This window comes from Capra hircus, chromosome 6 (assembly GCF_001704415.2).
Source record: "Capra hircus breed San Clemente chromosome 6, ASM170441v1, whole genome shotgun sequence".
Taxonomy (NCBI): domain Eukaryota; kingdom Metazoa; phylum Chordata; class Mammalia; order Artiodactyla; family Bovidae; genus Capra; species Capra hircus.
In genome coordinates, this window is record NC_030813.1 from 68,373,303 (window position 1) to 68,393,201 (window position 19,899).

General features: G+C 43.3%; 1 protein-coding gene across 2 annotated transcripts in view; it reads right to left on the reverse strand.

Annotated features, from left to right (window-relative positions):
- The window catches only part of LRRC66 (leucine rich repeat containing 66), a 30,738-nt gene continuing 11,040 nt past the window's right edge, over positions 202–19,899 (reverse strand). For both annotated transcript variants that reach the window (XM_018049451.1, XM_005681606.3), the window contains exons 3-5: positions 14,761–14,930; positions 7,826–8,015; positions 202–6,221 (exon numbers count right to left, since the gene is read on the reverse strand). In XM_018049451.1, the coding sequence (XP_017904940.1) occupies positions 4,519–6,221; positions 7,826–8,015; positions 14,761–14,930 (2,063 nt within the window). In that variant the 3' untranslated portion in view covers positions 202–4,518. The remainder of the gene's footprint in view (positions 6,222–7,825; positions 8,016–14,760; positions 14,931–19,899) is intronic.

Below are 19,899 nucleotides of genomic sequence, written 5' to 3' on the forward strand. Positions count from 1 at the left end.
CTCTAGCCATGTCTAGCTGCCTGCATGTGTGGTCCAAGGTGATTGCCAAGGTACCAATGATTGTTTTTCTTAGCACTTTAGTCACAAGGTGGCCTATCTTTTGAGCAGTCTCCCTAACTTTATTTATCCCATAAGCCCCATGACTTTTAATGTGTATTTTTGTAAAACATGCGGTTTTTCATTAAGGCACATTTCACATTATAGCAGACAAACCAGAACTATTTATTTAAGCAGGTCTCTTTAAGCAGGTCTCTTTGGAGAGAAGCTGATTCCATTCTTGGGGTAACATTCTAGACGGACTTGGAACATTTATTGCCAGAAAGTAATGATGCTTTAGAAAATCTGGAGAAAGATGAAGAAACTAGCCTAAAGGAGGATTGATTGACCAAATTGCAACAATCTAAGTATCAAAAACTAAAAACCAAAAATTATGGTTAATTAAAATATATTGAGTCCTGAAAGCCACAGTCAATAATGACATTCAAAGAAAAATAAGAATTTTCATTTCCAATAACAAGTGTGGGTTGCATCTATTCAAACGAGCCAAGATGCTACCATGTGGAAGTGCACACAGTGCTTCAGGATTGCAGATACATATACACACAAAGGCAGACAAAATGCCTATCAACAAAAGACTGAAAAGATTTCATGCCCGGGTATGGGATGTCCTTGTTCATTATGGTGACTGAAGTATGCTTGTTATATTGAGTATGTTAAATTGTATATAGAGTCTGCAGAGCCTTAAAATTCAGTAACACTTTCACTGCCCATGACACCTAGACTTTTCAGATAGTAGTAGAACATTAACGTGGTTATTTGAAAAATATAAACTGGCTAGTTTGTGCAGAAACAATGTTTAGACAATCAGTTTTTGCCCTCAATTTCTCATGAATATAAGACTTTCAGGCAACAGAAAGACAGCACTCTTTCCTCCTACTTGCTAGTAAGACCTCCTGTTGTAAGTCTGGGGCCGGCCACTTTTTATTTGATGACATAGTAATCTAGTTCTAGTGAAATTCATAGGCAAAAGGAACTCCTTCTCCCCCTCTCACTTCCATCTCCCTCGGGTCTGAAAAACATGTAGCCTTGAGTCAAATGGCTTTTGTCTTTCAAATGAACTGGAAATATGGCAGTGTCTCTTAGCTTATATCTATTTGCGGTTTGGTGGTTCCAGCTGTTATTTCTTTGTTTTTCTCCTTCACCCTGCATGGCCACGGAAAGAGCGAGATGAATCTTTCCCGAGGAGAGAAGGGGAGAGAGGCCTGGCGACTTACATCTTGAACCATTCTAGAGGAATAGGGGAAATTTTTGTCAACATGAACCAAAATGACTTTACTGAACCTGAAATAACATCAAAAAGACAAGTAAATGTGGCACCAGTTGCTTTTTTAAGAAAAGTATTTTAATGTTTCATATGTTGTTTGTACAGCCATGTGTCCACAATGTGTTTAATAAGTCTTAGAAACATGTAAAGGTTAATTATGCCAGGGGTTTTCCCAATGTTTTCTTAGATGAAAATACTCTATTATGGAATTGTTAGGCTGATAAAAATTTGAGTTACTCTGCTAAAGAAATTAAAAAGTGTTATCTTAATGAAAAGTGAGATGTCTGAAAGGTCATTTGTGTCATAATAGAACTAGAGGCTTAATTGGAATAAGTGAAACTGGGATAAAGGCTATCTAAGGAACTTAGGAATTTTAAAGTTTGAGTCAGTTTGGGAGCAGACCCCAAAGGTGAGACATTTTGGAAATCTGGAAGTAGCGGGCCTCAAATCTCACTCGCATCAAGCAGTGTTAGCCAAGCTTGTGTGTGTGTGTCTGTAGCTCATTCGTGTTTGACTCTGTGACCCCATGGGACTGTAGCCTTCCAGGCTCCTCTGTCCAAGCAGGCATACTGAGAAGGGTTTAAAAAAATGTTTTTTATGAGCACTTGCTGAGATACAGACCTACTTAACTGCAATACCTGTGATGTTTATGCCACATTACCAGAAGCCATTTTTTTTGGAGGTGTGAACAAAAACAAACAAAAATAGTCAAAGCCATATATACTTTTTTTCTTCAGTGCTGCTGAAATAGAAAGTAATTTTTCACTTTATAAAGTAACTGCAAACTCTGAGATGATTTTCAGCTTTATAGACCCTATGCTGGTAATGAACTTCATCCAGCCCACAGAAGAGTCTCCAGCAGATCTCAGTCAAACCATGTGAAGCCTTGTTTTCACCACAGCACACAGCAATATAGCAGGGACTGGAGGGAGGAAGGAAGTGGTCCATTCTACTTGGGTGGAATGAGCCGAGAAAGGCTCTTGGGGGAGGTGACCTTAAACAGGGTCTCAAAAACAGCAGAGACATCTTCCAGGCAGGGGCTGGACTTAGTGGAAAGGCCAGATGTGCCCCTAAATGTGGGGAGCAGAGTGGGCAAGGGTGACATAGTCTGGTGTGTCTGTAACTGTGGATTTTGGAGTGAGGTACCGCACAGTGAGATAAATACCACATGAAAAGTTGGATGGAAAGTGGGGCCAGATCAGTACTAAAGAGTTTGTTTTCATTCATTTAATAAATCCATATATCAAGAACCTATTAAATGCTAGACCTTTAGGAGACAAGAAGACACATTGTTGTTGTTCTTGTGGAGATAAGAGTATAGAAGAGGCAGACAGACAGAACCAACCATCACACAAATAACTATTCAACTTTACTTGCGATAAACTCTCCTTGTGAAGGACAATGCTTGTGTAATGAGAGAGTTTGCAACAGGAAAATCCAACGGAGTCTAGGGGTCCAGGAAGGCTTCCATGAGGAAGTGTTAAGGCTGAGACTCAGGTAGGGTCTATTGAGCTTAAAGGGGGGCTTTGGTGGTGAGGTTGTTGGGTGGGGTTGGAAAGAACATTGAGGGCAGATGCAATGTGGACAAAGGTCTGGAGACAGGGAGTTATGTGGTGCTATTAAAAAAGAGAAAAAAAAAAAGAAAACAGAAAAGACTGCATCCCCAAAAAATGGGAGCCATGTGATCATACTTGGGTTTTAGGAACCGCTCCCTGGCTGTAGTGTGGGAATGATACAGGCATATAGGGCCAGTGCTGAGGAACCCAGCTAGTGTGCTGTCGTCACAGATCTAGCAGGAGTGTCCAAGTGAGAACTGAAGCTGGAGCTGTGTGGACAGAGAGGATAGAACAGACTTGACAGATTCTGAGGGGCTAGAAGTGATTGTACTCAATGAAAATAATTAGATGTGGGCAGCAAGGAGAGGAAGACCCCCAGGTTTCCGGATGGAGCAACAGGGCAGATAGTGAAGTGGAGGATCAGGTTGCGGGTGGTGGTGGAGAGAATTAGGCGCTGCTACTGCGTTTCACTTTGGACATACCTAGACTGAACTGCCTATGGGGATATCCAACAGGCAGCTGGATGTGAGTTTAAAACTCCAGAAAGATTTCAGAGCTGAGGTTACAGAAGCAGAAAATAACAATTAAAAGCCATGACAAGTAACAGCTCACTCAGGGAAAGGAAACTGAGTCAGAAGACAAGAGGGTCTGGGACCAAGCCAGACATAGCTAAAAACGACAACAACATAGACATTTAGAACAACATAGAACAGTGGAGTAACTTTTTCTTTTACAAGAAACATAAATGCTCTTCCTGAAAAATAATTTTTAATTTACACTTTGTTCTACAAAATGGAGTCTCCATTAACATTTTTAAATAAATATTTAGAATTGCTCTGAATCCCTCCAGTTTTGTAGTTTTCTAATCACACTCCAAAAAGCTGTGCTGTTCTTTATGCAAAATTCATTAAAATCTCCTCAGCAGCTCCATCTAAGTGCTTCAATATGCACTAAAAATGTTACTTGAATCCCCTTTGATTTTCAGGTTGAACATCCTTGTGTTTGTCATAGCAGATCTGGTCCTCACATGGACAGCTAACTCCCATCAGGTTTCTCTGGGTCTGCATTTGAGTATAAAAATTGGAATCACCTTTTTTCTAATTGCAATATCATCAGTGTTAAATTTTAGTGTAAAATTTATTAATTGGAACCTTCGATGTTTAGGTATCTCAGTGCTTCCCTACCTAAATGACCCATGTCTTGTGAATGGCAGTTTTATATTAGAATTAACTAATTATATTCTAATTATATTAGAATTTAGAGACTCCAGTTCACTGACTCAGCTTTGAGTGCTGACCCCAGTCTTTATCACTGAAGTGCTCCTTTGTGCTCAGTGAGCTGGCTTTATCTGAAAGCACTTGTAATAGTGGTACCTGGCTCTTGAAACCATCTTCCAAATACCCTTCTTGCCCCCCTACCCCTTCACAAATGGTGTTTCACTTATAAGCTTTCTGGAATCATTGTCCCCAAGAGGACAGACACACCTCTCATTTGCATCAGTGTCCATTCTTGTTGTCCTGTTCAGAATCTTGTTGTGAGGTTCTCAAGTTCTGCCCTGCAGTGACCTTGGAAGGAATACTGTTTTGAGCTGTGTCTATTCCTTGAACATAAAGTTCTTCACAAACATCTGTGTCTCCTTCACGACAGACACTTGTCAGGATCTGAGGGAACTTTGGCAGAACATGGTGGTGTTTGTGGTAAAGCATCCACATTTGCAAATTCCAAGTCTCCAAGTGAGTACTGCCACTCCACTGTGCTGGGTTGAAGAGCAGAGATGTAGTTGTAAATGGACATGCTTGGGACCTCCTCACTGCTAGAACTGCTGCCTGATAACCCGGGCAAGGGATCCTCATAATTATTGGTGTTAGAGGCACTTTCCAGATGAGTCTGACACAAATGAGAATCTGGGTCAGAAATGACAGTTTTTCCAAAATGATCTTCCTGATTTTCACATTTCCTCAGAGTCTTCTGGAAGGTGATGTTTTCCTCAGGACTCTCTAATAGCCTGACACTATCCCTCCTCTCATAGGAGACCTGGTCCGCAGGGGGCTCCTCGGCTCTCCAGCTCTGCTCCCCACCTGCCTCTTCTTCGGCCACATTTCTCCAGTCTTCTGAACTTGTTGAACTCAGAGTAAATAAAGACCCTTCCTCAGACTCGGAGTCAGAGTCCACCTCATGCTGAGCGTCAGGAGTGTGCTTCTGCGCGGGCTCCTGGTAAGCTGGAGTCACTGGCAGGTCCCCGCGGAGAGGGGACGGGTCTCCCGGGTCACTGAGCGTGGCCGCTTCGTAGTGGGCGGGAGGCTGTCCCTCAGCGCCGGCGCCCTGGAGCCTCTGCTGCTGTGCGCTCTGCCCATTCTCCTTAGAAAACTCTGAACGGCAGTGTGGAGGGAGCCCTCCTCTCTCCTCCCCGGTGCTGGGCGCGTGTGCGCGCGCTGGTCTTTGGGAGAGAGGCGCTGTCGTTTCTCTGGGGCAGGGTGGGCCTAGTTCATCGGAATCCTTACGGACTGAGCCAGGGCTGGTCTGTATTCTGGCAGCCACTGCAGGGATGCCCACTGAACGCTCACTGAGGGAAACTTGCCTGGCCACAGTGTCATAGTTGCCTTCTCCCGGAACATCATTCCTGTAGACGTGGTCCCATCCCGCCGATGTGAGTTGGGTGTCATGGGCATTTGGCGGTCCGTAGAGAACGCTCCGGGCTGCACTGTGATTTGGGGGCACCGTATCCTTCCCACTTCCCGCCCCAGTGGGGACCCCGCGTTGTTCCCGGTCCTGCCGGCAACCAGCCTCCCTTCTGCTCGGTGCCACCGTTCTTGGTGGAAGCACAGTGGCACGTGGGGCTTGGTTCTCATAGAGGTTTAGATGGTGGAAAGTTTGGGGCAGATCCATCCTCGGCTGCTGTAGGTTTACCGCACCTTCGATTTCATCGTAGAAGGCCTGGTTTGAATACTCGTTCCCCAACGCTGAACCTGGACTTTTTTTCCGGCATCTCTGTTGCCACAGTCTGTCCATATAAGGCCTCGTGAAAGCCCCCAGGCAGAAAGCCACGAAGAACGTGATGAACACCGACAGACAGACGGCCAGGACCAGGTCCTGGGAAGAGTCTGCCTGTCTGCCAGCAGCGTGCACATCCTCGGCCCTCCTAACCCGTTTTGGCAGCTGTCTCGGCCTGTCACCGACATCAGAGCCTGCAGTGTCCTTCTCCAGCATAGAAAAGCGCACTTCCTGGGCCCTCTCAGCTTTGCTCCGTATGAGGGTTTTCATATGTTTCAAATCTGCTTGAGGAAGGTGAGTCTCTCTGGACATTCTGCTTGTGGGGGTCCACCAGTGTGCATCCTCCTTCCCTAAGAATGGGAATGAGATTCCAGTGATTTAAAAGCATCTGTGAGTCCTCAGTCGCTTCAGTCGTGTCTTACTCTTTGCAACCCCATGGACTGGAGCCTGCTAGGCTCCTCTGTCCATGGAATTCACCAGGCAAGAATACTGGAGTGGGTTGCCATGCCCTCCTCCAGAGGATCTTCCTGACCCAGGGATCAAACCCACATCTCCTAACTTGCAGGCAGACTCTTTACCACTGAGCCACCAGGGAAGCCTCAGTCCTTATCTAGCTAGATGTAAAGTCTGTTTTACATGATCAGCAATTTTACTGGCTGATTGATTGGTTGGTTGTCTGATGCCAACAGTGTGTGTAAGGCTCTGTGCACATTTACACAAGGCTCCCAGGCTTGGGTCTGAGGCTCCAAGGCCCAGAGGCTGTGTTTCTTAGGCTGACTGACTGACTGACTCCTGCCCACAGGAGGAAGGAAGTCAGGCTGTAGGTATAGTCACATTGCCCCTCCTCTCTCCACATCCTTACCTACTTACTGCACATCTGTGAGGACATTCTATCAGCCCCCTGCAAAATCTGCCTTGGCCCCACCTGTGTTTGTTATATCATCTCCTCACCATTCCTCAGTGCTGGTAAACAGCAAAAATATTCAGGTTTTTCTACTGGTTCCTGACATTCTGCCCCCCACACTCAGAAGGCTGGTGTGGCTTTTACAGAGTGATGAAACAAGTGTGGCTGACACTAAAGACTTCTCTCATCATTATGGATTTCTCCTAAACCTGTTAAACATGGCTGTCTCTACTCAATAGCAGTCCTGAGTAGAGCAGAGGCCAGAACTCATTAAAAAAAAGGGAAAGTCCATTTCTCTCTTTTTTCCCAGTTAGGAGTTTGATTTTAGATTTAGCCAAGATAGTTACTAACAACAGTGCTCACTGCTCAGTTGTGTCTGACTCTTTGCAACCTCATGGACTGTAGTTGCCAGGCTCCTCTGTCCATGGGATTTCTCAGGCAAGAATACTGAAGCGGGCCGCCGTTTCCTTCTCCAAGGGATCTTCCCAACCCAGGGATCAAACCCACATCTCCAGCATTGGCAGGTGGATTCTTTACCACTGAGCCACTAGAGAAGCCTGATAGTTAATAGTGAAAAAAAAAACTTTCTAGAATATTCAATTCTAGTCACATATTTTAGCAGTTTGGGAGAGTGACAGATAAAAAAAATCAAAGAAAAATATACTTTTTAAATTTGTGTGTTTTGTGTATGTTACATTTTCAGAGGGGTAGCAAGTATCTTAAATAATTATGGTTCAAGTTTTAGAAGTTCTTTGATTATTTTGTTACTCTTCTGGGTAAAAATATGATATTTGAGGGTTGTAGAGAAACATTCTTTGTGAAATTTCTGGTTTTGACCAAATCCAGTGGTTCCTGACCACTTGAAGAAAATTGTTCATGAATTGAGGAAAACAGATACCAACAATTGTTCTGTGATACAGCCCAAGAATTACTAATGCACTCTTGCTCCTGAGGCAGCTGTCATTGTTTCAAATGACACTACATGTTTTGGGTACATTTTTTTCTGTTTAAATGGAACCACTTCTGAGAGGAGAGGTACTACTGACTTACCTGTGGACTCATTGCAAATAGCATTCCACCTTTTCCTCCAGGACTCAGAAATAACATTTTGGAAGACTGCCAGGCTGTAGTCACACTGCCATGGGTTATCAGCCAGGTCAGCCTCCAGGTGGGGAAGCTCTAGGGCCATGATTACCACTGGCAGGATGGCTGTCAGCGCATTGTTGCTGAGGTCTACCATCTGCTCAAGAAAAAAAAAAAAAAATCAGGACAGTCTGTGAATAAAGGCATTTGGAGACAAATGAGGTACAGATACGGCCTATATCTCTATGGAAGCAATATGAATTTCTCACTGATTTCAGAGTCAGAGACTACTGGGTTTAAATCTCTGCTCTGCCCCTAAGAACTCTGTGAGACTCAGCAAATTATTGACTCTCAATGAGCCTATCTCCCAGGGTTGTTCTGAAGATTAAATGTATGGAAAATCTTTAAGTCCGGAGACTTTATTAAAAGCCCAGCCACTTTCCCTTCCTTTTTTCCTAAGAGTTGTGCTTTGTACTGCTAGATATAACCTAGACTCCCAATTCTTATCAAGATTTGGAATTAGGTACCAGGTTTAGAATGTCTAGAAGCCCTGTAATCTTGAAAGTGGCAGAAAACGTTGGATGATGAGGATAGAGTCCAGAAGAACAACTGTGATTGAACAGGAGCCAAGAGGATTCTTTTGCAAATATTATTTTAAATGTTGTTGTTCAGTTGCTTAGTTGTGTCTGATTCTTTGTGACCCCATGAACTGCAGCACTCCAGGTTCCTCTGTCTTCCACTATCTCCTAGAGTTTGCTCAAATTCATGCCCTGAGTTGATGATGCTATCTAACCATCTTATCCTCTGCTGCCCACTTCTCCTTTTGCCTTCTATCTTTCCCAGCATCAGGGTCTTTTCCAATGAGTCTGCTCTTGACATCAGGTGTGAAGATAAGATACTACCTTACCTTATCATGGATCTTTCTGCATCCATGGCTACTCAGTATACACAAAATGACTACTTTTCCTAGTCTCATATGAGAAAAAGGGAATGTGGGGAACAAAAAGGACTCAGTGACTCTAGAAACACAGAGCAGGATCTGCTGAAGTTGGATCTGGCAGGGGTGTTATGGGGTAGGGGAAGCAGAGTTAGGTGTAGCTCTCGCTGCTGTCTACAGAGCATTGCTGCTGTGTACCAGGCATTCTACTGGGTGCTTTTCATGCCTTATCTCTGATCCTCCCAACAGCTTTGTCATTTCCCCCTTTTTACAAAGGAGGAAACTGGATGGGGTCACAGTGTATGCCACATAGGGCCTCGTCCTAGAACTTGGTACCCACGTGCTCAAAAAATAATGGAGGCATGAACAAATGAATGAGTGAATGGCAGAGTGAAAGTCTGATCTGCCTCTGCAGCTGGGTGCCTTCTATTCCAGAAGGCAGCCTCTTGGAGCCTGAGCGCTCACTGCCCTGGTGAAGGGCTGGGCAGAGGAGGCCTGGAGTGTGAGGCACCAGAGTGGGATCATGGGGTTTGAAAGAAAATCATAAATGCAAACTTTGCTGGAAAGTAAAAAGAGAGCCATGGATAAAAACCAGAAAGTCTGAATGTAATTCAGGTCAATTGTTTAATAAACTCAGGGGAAAAAGCAGCATTGGCATCTTAGGTCATATAAATTCTTAAGAAAAGCTGATTCAGATACTCAAACAACACCATAACCAATACTCAGTAGTGAAGGGGACCTTTGCATTGTTGAGTAACCAAGCACTCTTAACTCTTAAAGGAAGGTGGTCAAAAATAGGAAATGAGATTTGGAAGACATACACAAAACAACTTTGCTTTGGCCTGGCCTTGTCTAGGATCAATAGCTTTCTGTATACACCTGTTGCGGTCTTTTACAGACCGGGACCTGGGGACTGGAGTTGACGAAAAGAAAGAGAGAAAAAGAGAGAGAGCAGTATCTCTCGGGTTACATGGAAAACCAAGAAAGCCCATGCACGGGACTTGTACTGCTCATGAAGGCACAGGGCGTCCTCTCAAGGAGGTCTTGAAAGCCTGGATGAGAAAGTGAGCTTGGCAGGCTTCCACACTCTGACAAGAATGAAGACAGAAAGAAGGGTGCGGGGGACCCACGTCTCTAGTGGAGCAAGGGTATTTTATTAGCAGAACTGCATGCTTATATATCTTCAGTAAAATGATTACTCAGCCATTACAAAGAATGAAATTCCACCAGTTGCAACTAAATGGATAGTCTAATACATACAAGGTCGCTGCAGTGAGTCACTGAAGGGAGTCACTGAAAGGAATCCAAGCAGGTGCCCTTTCCCATTATCTCAGTCCTGAGAACTGTGTGCAGCTCTACTTGTTCCTGTATTCCAGGAACTGATAAGGAACAGAGAGTCCTTGAGAAACGGTACACAAAGGAAAATGCAACATATTGGATCCCTTGCAGATAACACCACCCTTACGGCAGAAAGTGAAGAGGAACTAAAAAGCCTCTTGATGAAAGTGAAAGAGGAGAATGAAAAAGTTGGCTTAAAGCTCAACATTCAGAAAACTAAGATCATGGCATCCAGTCCCATCACTTCATGGGAAATAGATGGGGAAACAGTGGAAACGGTGTCAGACTTTATTTTTTCGGGCTCCAAAATCACTGCAGATGGTGACTGCAGCTATGAAATTAAAAGACGCTTACTCCTTGGAAGAAAAGTTATGACCCACCTAGATAGCATATTCAAAAGCAGAGACATTACTTTGCCAACAAAGGTCCATCTAGTCAAGGCTATGGCTTTTCCTGTGGTCATGTATGGATGTGAGAGTTGGACTGTGAAGAAGGCTGAGCACCGAAGAATTGATGCTTTTGAAGTGTGGTGTTAGAGAAGACTCTTGAGAGTCCCTTGGATTGCAAGGAGATCCAACCAGTCCATTCTAAAGGAGATCAGTCCTGGGATTCCTTTGGAAGGACTGATGCTAAAGCTGAAACTCCAGTACTTTGGCCACCTCATGCGAAGAGTTGACTCATTGGAAAAGACTCTGATGCTGGGAGGGATTGGGGGCAGGAGGAGAAGGGGATGACAGAGGATGAGATGGCTGGATGGCATCACTGACTCAATGGACGTGAGTCTGAGTGAACTCTGGGAGTTGGTGATGGACAGGGAGGCCTGGCATGCTGCGATTCATGGGGTCGCAAAGAGTCGGACATGACTGAGCGACTGAACTGAACTGAAAGTTGAACGTCCCTTGACATACACCCTTCTCATCAACAGGTGAAATATTCCTTAGTTGGCATTTTCTTCTTCGTGTACATCTGCTTTTTCATCCTAGTAGCTGTTATGTTACAAATCATGAAACTGAAATCAAAGCAGAATAGAGGACAGAAAGCTAATGAAATGATTCAGGAGGGGTAATTTCTGAGAAAAGATGAAAACAGACCAATTTTGCTAAAGAAGTGACCATTCACCATCATTTGAAAGGAATGTACATTATATTGTAGAGAGATTGGGAGAAACATGTAATGCTGGTAACAAATCACTATGCTAGGAAGAATGGCATGCAAAAAGGAAGGCTAATTTGAAATGCCAATGAAACATTTTCATTCTATCCAAACATGAGGATGGATTTATGCTTTAAAAAATCTATCTGGCTTCTGAAAAGATTCCCACATGAGAAGATACATAATATAGCACAAGTATTAAATATATCATCTGGGGAAAAAAACAGCATCCATTTTAATATTCAGCTTTCTGGTACCAAAGATTCTTATCATGTCCCCAAACCAGTTTTTAGAGTTATTGCTGAACATGCAGAAGGGATAAGAGAGAAGGAGAAATTGTATGATTCTGGGCAACTTGGGTAATTTAGAATTACAGACGATTTAAACATTCTTGGGCTTATTTTTTAGTCCGACTGTAGCATCTATTACCTGTGAGCTGCAGAAGACTTTTATTTATAAGTACAATAAAAATGCATAGGAAATAAAACAGGCATAGGGAAATTATGTATATAAATATAATCAGTATGGACTTCCTTGGTGGGTCAGCAGTAAAAGAATCTGCCTCCAATGCAGGAGATGCAAGAGATGTGAGTTTAGTCCCTGGGTTGGGAAAATCCCCTGGAGGAGGGCATGGCAACTGACTCCAGTATTCGTGCCTGGAGAATCTCCATGGACAGGGGAGCCTGGTGGGCTATAGTTCATGGGATCACAAAGAGTCGCACATGACTGAAACGACTGAGCACTCACACACACACACATAATCAGTATACAACATACTAAATGGGGTTCCAGGCAATCTGACAACATTTCTGTGGCGAATTGTGGAGTGCTGCCAAGTGAAGTAGACTTTCTTATCCACTCTGATAACTACTATGGCAGACAGGTCCCCAGAAAACCTTCCCCACATTCACATCCTTTGAGTCATCGCCTCCCCTTGGAGGGGGAGAGGTGAGACCTCTGCTTTGCTTCTAACAAATAGACTATGCTGAAAGCAATGAGACACGTCTCCCATGATTACATTCCATGAGCCTGTAATGTTCTTGTTGGCAGGCTTTCTCCTTTGGGCTCTGAAGCCAGCTGCCATGCTGTGTACTGCTGTGTGGAAGCCCACATGGCACAGAAACAAGTGTAGGCTTATGCTGACAGCCAGCAAGGAACTGAGCCTTCAGCCCGAAAGCCCATGTGGAACTGAATCCTGCCGATAACCACGTGGCCTTGGAAATGAATCCTTTCTCAGTTGGGCCTTCACGTGAGACTCCAGCCCTAGCCAACATCTTGACTGCAGTCTCTTGAGACACTTTCAGCATAGGCCCCAGCCAAGCCTTGCCTGGATTGCTGATCCACAGAAGGCATCAGATAAATACATGTGTGTAGTTTTAGACTGCTAAGTTTGCAGTAATTTGTTACACAGCAATAGATAATTTATACACCTATGCATGAACATCATCTATTCATTCATTCCTTTGTTTATTCACCAAGAGTTTGTAAATACATGGTATGTACTGGACAGACGTTAAGCACTAGAAAACAAAATAGACATAATGTATGTCCTCAAAGGGGCTTCCCTGGTGGCTCAGTGGTAAAGAATCTGTCTGCAATGCAGGAGACACAGGTTTGAACCCTTGGGTCAGGAAGATCCCCTGGAGAAGGAAATGGCAACCTATTCCAGTATTCTTGCCTGGGAAATCCCAGAGACAGAGGAGCCTGGCATGGGGTCACAAAAGAGTCGGACGTGACTTAGCGACTGAACACACACACCCATATATTCTCAAAGAGCTCTGCACCTAGTAGGAGGATTATAGGGATACAAGCATTAACAGTTAACCATACCTAAAATGAAATAATTTCAGATTCCATATGTACAATAAGGAAAAATCATAGCCTATTAAATACGTATAAAGGGGATGAATTCAATCTAGAGGCCCAGGGAAGGCTTCCTTGAGGAAGAGATGTTGGAAGGATTAGTAAGAGTTCACTCTTTCAGGCAAAAGGATTAGCAAGATGGGAGGGCTTGGGATGAAAACTAGGCAGGAAAGCAGTTAGCAAGAGGAGTGTGGCTTGAAATGAACCTGGAGGCGCAGGCAGGGGCCAATCAGATTTGTATGTTAAAGGAGAAGGGCACCCTGGCCACTTGAGAATGTCTTTGTGTAGTCTCTGTTTATAAAGGGCTGACTGTATTCCAAATACATTAATGATTTTTATATTGACTCCATGCTAAGAGATAGTATTTGAGTATACTAGGTTATAAAACATATTAGTAAAATTAAATTTACCTGCTTATTTTTACTTCTTAAAAATAAGTTACCAAGAACATCTAAAATTGCCTCTGTGGCTCACGTTGTTTTTATTGGATGATAGTAGCCTATGTAAAGAATGTGGGTGTGTGGTGCAGGTTACAGGGATGGGGGCTTAGGCTGCTCCTAAGCCATCTCTGCGCTTCCCTGGTGGCTCAGACAGTAAAGAATCTGCCTGCAATGTGGGAGACCTGGGTTTGATCCCTGGGTGGGGAAGATCCCCTGGAGGAGGGGATGACAACCCACTCCAGTATTCTTGCCTGGAGAACCCCGATGGACAAAGGAGCCTGGCGAGCTACAGCGCATGGGGTCACAAAGAGTCGGACATGACTGAGCAACTAAGCACAGCACAAGGCATCTCTAGGTGCCACACTGCTGGCCACTTTGGTATTTCTAAAGGAGCACTGAGGAGAGATTTTACAATAGCTCCTCAAAGAGGGGGAGGTGGGAGAAAGGGGCTTGGAGGAGAAGGGGCTAGAGCTGTCAGAACTAGAGCAGGGCTCTGGGAGTTCCTCACACTCACAGCTGTCAGGATGTCAGGACCTTGGTGAGATTCACTGCAGGGTGCCCGAGAGCCAGGCAGCAGGGCTCTAAAATGTGACATGGGTCCCCCCCTATATTGGTCTAATGTTTGAAACCGTATGTGGCATGTGGTATGTGTGATGCAAGTATATGTTGATACCATTATTATTTGTATTATTCTGTGTGCAATTTTGGTGTGAGGCACCAGGGTCACTAGCCTTCTGAGATTCATGTGGTCCTGGGCCCTATGGGTGTACAGCCCATATAGGCCCATAGCGTCCCAAACTGCATCAAATACCAGGGATATTTGACTGACCTTGTAGTTTAGAGAAGGAGCCTTCCTAATCACTGAGATTCATTTTCTTGCCAGTTGGTAAGTGAAAGCTCAGAGCTGAGTTTAATTTGACTTAGGAAAAATAATGTGCCTATTCTTGCTGCTGAATATTAATGTTCAAATAAAATTCATGTCCACTACTGAGGCCTTGGAGTTTTGAGGCAAGAGAGAGACTTCAACTTTTTCAGGGGAATCTTAAAATAGACTTGTATTTTTTGATTAGTAGCCAGTACTACTGGGCATGTACAAACTGTTCAATGAAGAGTTCTAATGTAATTGCCTGTAGGTCCACATATTTGAGATGTTATAAACTTTATTTTCTAACCTGTAAATTTTTTAGGTCCTTGAAGGCTTCTGGATGAATTCTGAATATCCTGTTGCTCTTTAAATGGAGGTTTTCCAGTTGCAGGCAGTTATGAAAATCAGACAAACCAATTTGTGATATCCTGTTGAATGACAGATCCAAACTCTGTAATGACTTCAGTTTCCATAGTCCTGTTAAAATTAAAAAGCAGATTGAAATATAAATCTGATATTTACTGCAGCATTGTTTATAATGGTAGAAAACTGGATACAACTTAAATGGTTCACAACAGAGAATAGGCAAACAAAGGATAGTCTATCAATACTATAAATACCGTGTAGCCTTAAAAGAAAATGGGGTAGACCAATATGAACTGACTGAACAGGAAGGTAAGTGTTAGTTTCAGAAAAGTATAGAGTATAATTCTATTGTTTTTGCAAAAGAAGAACCAGATACATATTTTTTGAGAGAGCGGAGAAGAAGGCCTGGAAGGAGATGAACTAGGTAAGGTACCAGTGGTATTTACACTTTGGAGCAGGATGGTGAAGAAAGGTGAAACTATGCTATTATTTTATACACTTTGAATTCTTTCTTTATATGAATCTGTGCTAATTTGGGGTCTTCCCAGGTGGCATTACTGGTAAAGAACCTGCTTGCCAATGCAGGAGACATAAGAGATGTGGGTTCAATCCCTGGGTGGGGAAGATCCCCTGGAAGAGGGGATGGCAACCCACTCCAATATTCTTGCTTGGAGAATCCCACGGACAGAGGAGCCTGGCAGGCTATTGACTCAGGGTCACAAAGAGTCGAACACCACTGAAGCTACTTAGCACGCATGCACATGCTAATTTTATAAGAGCACTAGTAAAAAAATCTAACCTGGATTGAATGAGATGATTATAATACTTGCTTATTTGATTGACCTGTGGGTAAAACTGGATGATCTTGCTATGGTTATAGAGAAAAAAATTGTTTTTTGCTTCACTTACATGGATGAATTCTTCCCCTTTTCAGAGATGATTAGTCTATTTTGTAGTTATATCTTTTAACTACTTACTGTTGGTAAGTGTTTTCTAGAAATTCTTGAATGAGGTAATGTGTTACAGCTAGATATTTTACTTTCTGGCAAAATCATCTAATTGAGTGTTGGCCTCTGCCTTCGTATTTCACTTGATTCCAGAAGTAACCATTTGGCACTGAAGATAAACGCTGAGAATGAGGTGCTAGCCATAGCAGTCTTCCAAATCTGATTTCCCATATGAGTCTCACAAGGAAGCCCTGCGTTTTTATATTTCCTTCTGCTCTGTTCGCACATGTAGTCTGTGCCTTTAACAATCTACTACATACAGATCATGTTGGTTCAATTCCAGAAGGGTTTATTTCTTGTCTACTATCTGCAGAGCACTTACTATAACTGTTTGTGCTGAGAGATGATGACTTAATTGAAACGGCTTCACATCTATGCCTTCATATGTTCATTTCAGCTGTATAGACTAAGCAAGAGATCACAAGGATGACAACTCAGTCAAAATATTATGAGCAAGGCACTTGGTGCTGGGGATAAAGACAATAGAGAAACCTTGTGTCGGGTTACGTGATAAAGCACATGCACAAGAAAAAGCTGTTAGTTACACAAAGCAGTTAGACCCCCACCAATAAAACAGTCTTTGGTTGTCAGTCTTTCCATCAGATGATTGGTCCCTTCAGGGCAGAATTCACATCTTTGTGAACACTTGTAAGGCCTGTTGTATGATATACATTCTGGAGGCTAGAGGTCACAGTGGTTGACCTGCACAGAAATTTACAAGTCGTGGAGCCAACATTAAAGATTCAATACAAATATGTACATTTCTAACTTTTCCTGAAAAATTGAAAGTCTCAAATGGCACAAAACATTTGGTTGGAGCTAAATGAAGGCTGCCTGCTTTGGATGGGACATGTACTTATAGATGAATATGATGTCTCTATCAAAAATAGGAAGACAAAGAATAGGCCAAGAAGCCCTCACGTTTAGAACAAGGAGAGACCGCCAAGGTTAATATTCAGCTGGCATATGCTGAATACTTATGAATACAATATGAGAAATACTTCCATATTGGCTCGTGAGCAGCCATCGCTGAGCCCTCGTGTGCTGCTCCACTGCCCTGGGCACTTGACTGCGTCCTCCCTTCCCCCTCCCTCCCCCAGAAAGATTCCACTCCATCAATACAGCCAGGAGCCTTCCCGCTTGGGAACCCAGGCTAAAGGTCGCTTGTTAAATGTTTTGAACATAACCTCTGGAGAAAATCTCTTTCTTTGTGGAATGAAGAATATCCCTATGTGTTTTAATATGCACACATATGGGTCTTGAGACAAAAATGCCACACAGAAACTGAGATGAAGGAGTTTCTTAACATTTTCATGAGATTTCCTGTCCTGTATAGGGATGTAAGCTCATGGTTGCTACTATATCTAATGCTTAATTGAATTGAATAAGTACCCCAGGAGTTCAGGGATGAGGGAGACCACATCCATCAATTGACAGGGAGTGTTGAAACCTCCACCTCTAACCGTGTATTTGAAATGAAGCTGGACCTTGCGGGGCCTTTTCAGAGACAGGACCCTGTGTTCCCTCCCTCTTGTCTGTAGAAAAGCTTTAGCCTCCTAGGCCTTCCCCAAGTTCCGAAGAGCAAATTTAATCAGAGAAGTGAGAAAATGTAGAAACCAAGGAAAACAGTCAAGTAAGACAAAATAATAATAGTTTATAAAAACAGAATGATCATACGATCCAGCAATCCTGCTTCTGGGAATATACTCAGACAGAACTATAGTTCAAAAAATACACGCACAGTTCTGCTCCTAGCAGCACTGTCAAAGAGAGAGCAAAAGCACAGAAACAAACTAAATGATCCATCAACAGATGAAGATAGAGAAGACGTGGCACGTGTACACAGCGGAGTACTACACAACCATAAAAAAGAACGAAATAATGACATTTGCAGCAACATGGATGGATCTGAAGAGCATCATAAGTGAGGTAAGTCAGACAGAAGAAGACAAATACCATATGATATCACCTCCATGTGGAATCTAAAATATGGCACAAATGAACCTATCTACAAAACAGAAACAGACTCATGGACAGAGAGAACAGACTTGTGGTTGCTAAGTTGAGAGTGGGGAGAGGAGAGGGATAGACTGGGAGTTTGGGGTTGGTAGGTGCAAACTATTAGCTTTAGGATGGATAGACAACAAGGTCATACTGTATATAGCACAGGGAACTATATTCAATATCCTACAACAAACCATACTGGAAAAGAATATAAAAATATACATATATATATGTATATACATATATACATAATATACATATATATGTGTGTGTGTGTATAATTGAATCACTTTGCAGAAATTAGTACATTGTAAGTCACAAGCTGGAATCAAGATTGCCGGGAGAAATATCAATAACCTCAGATATGCAGATGACACCACCCTTATGGCAGAAAGTGAAGAGGAACTCAAAAGCCTCTTGATGAAAGTGAAACAGGAGAGTGATAAAGCTGGCTTAAAACTCAACATTCAGAAAACGAAGATCATGGCATCTGGTCCCATCACTTCAGCTCAAATAGATGGGGAAACAGTGGAAACAGTGTCAGACTTTATTTTGGGGGGGCTCCAAAATCACTGCAGATGGTGACTGCAGCCATGAAATTAAAAGACGCTTACTCCTTGGAAGAAAAGTTATGAGCAACCTAGATAGCATATTCAAAAGCAGAGACATTACTTTGCCAACAAAGGTCCGTCTAGTCAAGGCTAATGTTTTTCCAGTGGTCATGTATGGATGTGAGAGTTGGACTGTGAAGAAAGCTGAGTGCCGAAGAATTGATGCTTTTGAACTGTGGTGTTGGAGAATACTCTTGATAGTCCCTTGGACTGCAAGGAGATCCAACCAGTCCATCCTAAAGAAGATCAGCCCTGGGATTTCTTTGGAAGGACTGGTGCTGAAGCTGAAACTCCAGTACTTTGGCCACCTCATGTGAAGAGTTGACTCATTGGAAAAGACTCTGATGCTGGGAGGGATTGGGGGCAGGAGGAGAGGGGACGACAGAGGATGAGATGGCTGGATGGCATCACTGACTCGATGGACGTGAGTCTGAGTGAACTCTGGGAGTTGGTGATCGACAGGGAGGCCTGGGGTGCTGTGATTCATGGGGTCGCAAAGAGTCGGACACGACTGAGCGACTGAACTGAACAGAACTGAAGTCAACTACACTTCATTAAAAAAAAGTCTAAAAAAAAAATATCACAGTCTCAGCTCAGCCAGCTCTGCAGGCTGATGTGCCCCCTCTGTAAACCAGAGATGCTTTGGTCTTGGTATCAAGGTGTCCTATGGCATGCCCAGTGTGTCCCACTGCAGAGCAAGGCCATATGGGTGCAGCTGCCACATGAGGCTGGCAGAAGGCAGGGAGGCTGCTCTCAGCAAACATCCTCTGCCAGCTCGGTGGAAGCTGTCTGTAGCAGGAATAACTCCAGACCAAACAAACACTTCAGCTGTTTGAATTTTGAAATAAAATTGGGGGGTGGGGCAGTTAGCAACTGAGGGTCATTTTAGCTGCTACCACTAACGTACCTTGTAAGGTACTGTAGCAAGAACTGGGGTGGGAAAGAAAATTAGATACTCAGGATGATCAAATGGCCCTAAGAGAGAACTAACATTTTTGCACACCTGTTTTGTATGAGGTTGAAGGAGAGATGTTTTACATATCACTCTGTTACGGTTTTTACAAATGTTCTCTCTAAGCCTCACATCAACCTTTATATATATCGCTATCTCTAGGTAAAGATAAGAACCAGGAGTCTTTTCTAGGTTAAGTGACTTGCTTAAGGTCAATAAACAAGTAGAGTAATACAACTGGCCTACAACTGGTAGGCCAGTTGGTAAAGAATCTGCCTGCAATGCAGGACTCTGGGTTTTGACCCCTGGGTCAGGAAAATTCCCTGGAGAAGGAAATGGCAACCCACTCCAGTATTCTTGCCTGGAAAATCTCATGGACAGAGGAACCTAGCAGGCTACAGTCTATGGGGTCGCAAGAGCTGGACACTATAGTGACAAAAACCACCAGCAAGGAATACAAAAGATAAAGCAGAGAGTAAATGCACATATGATAGGCACATATGAAC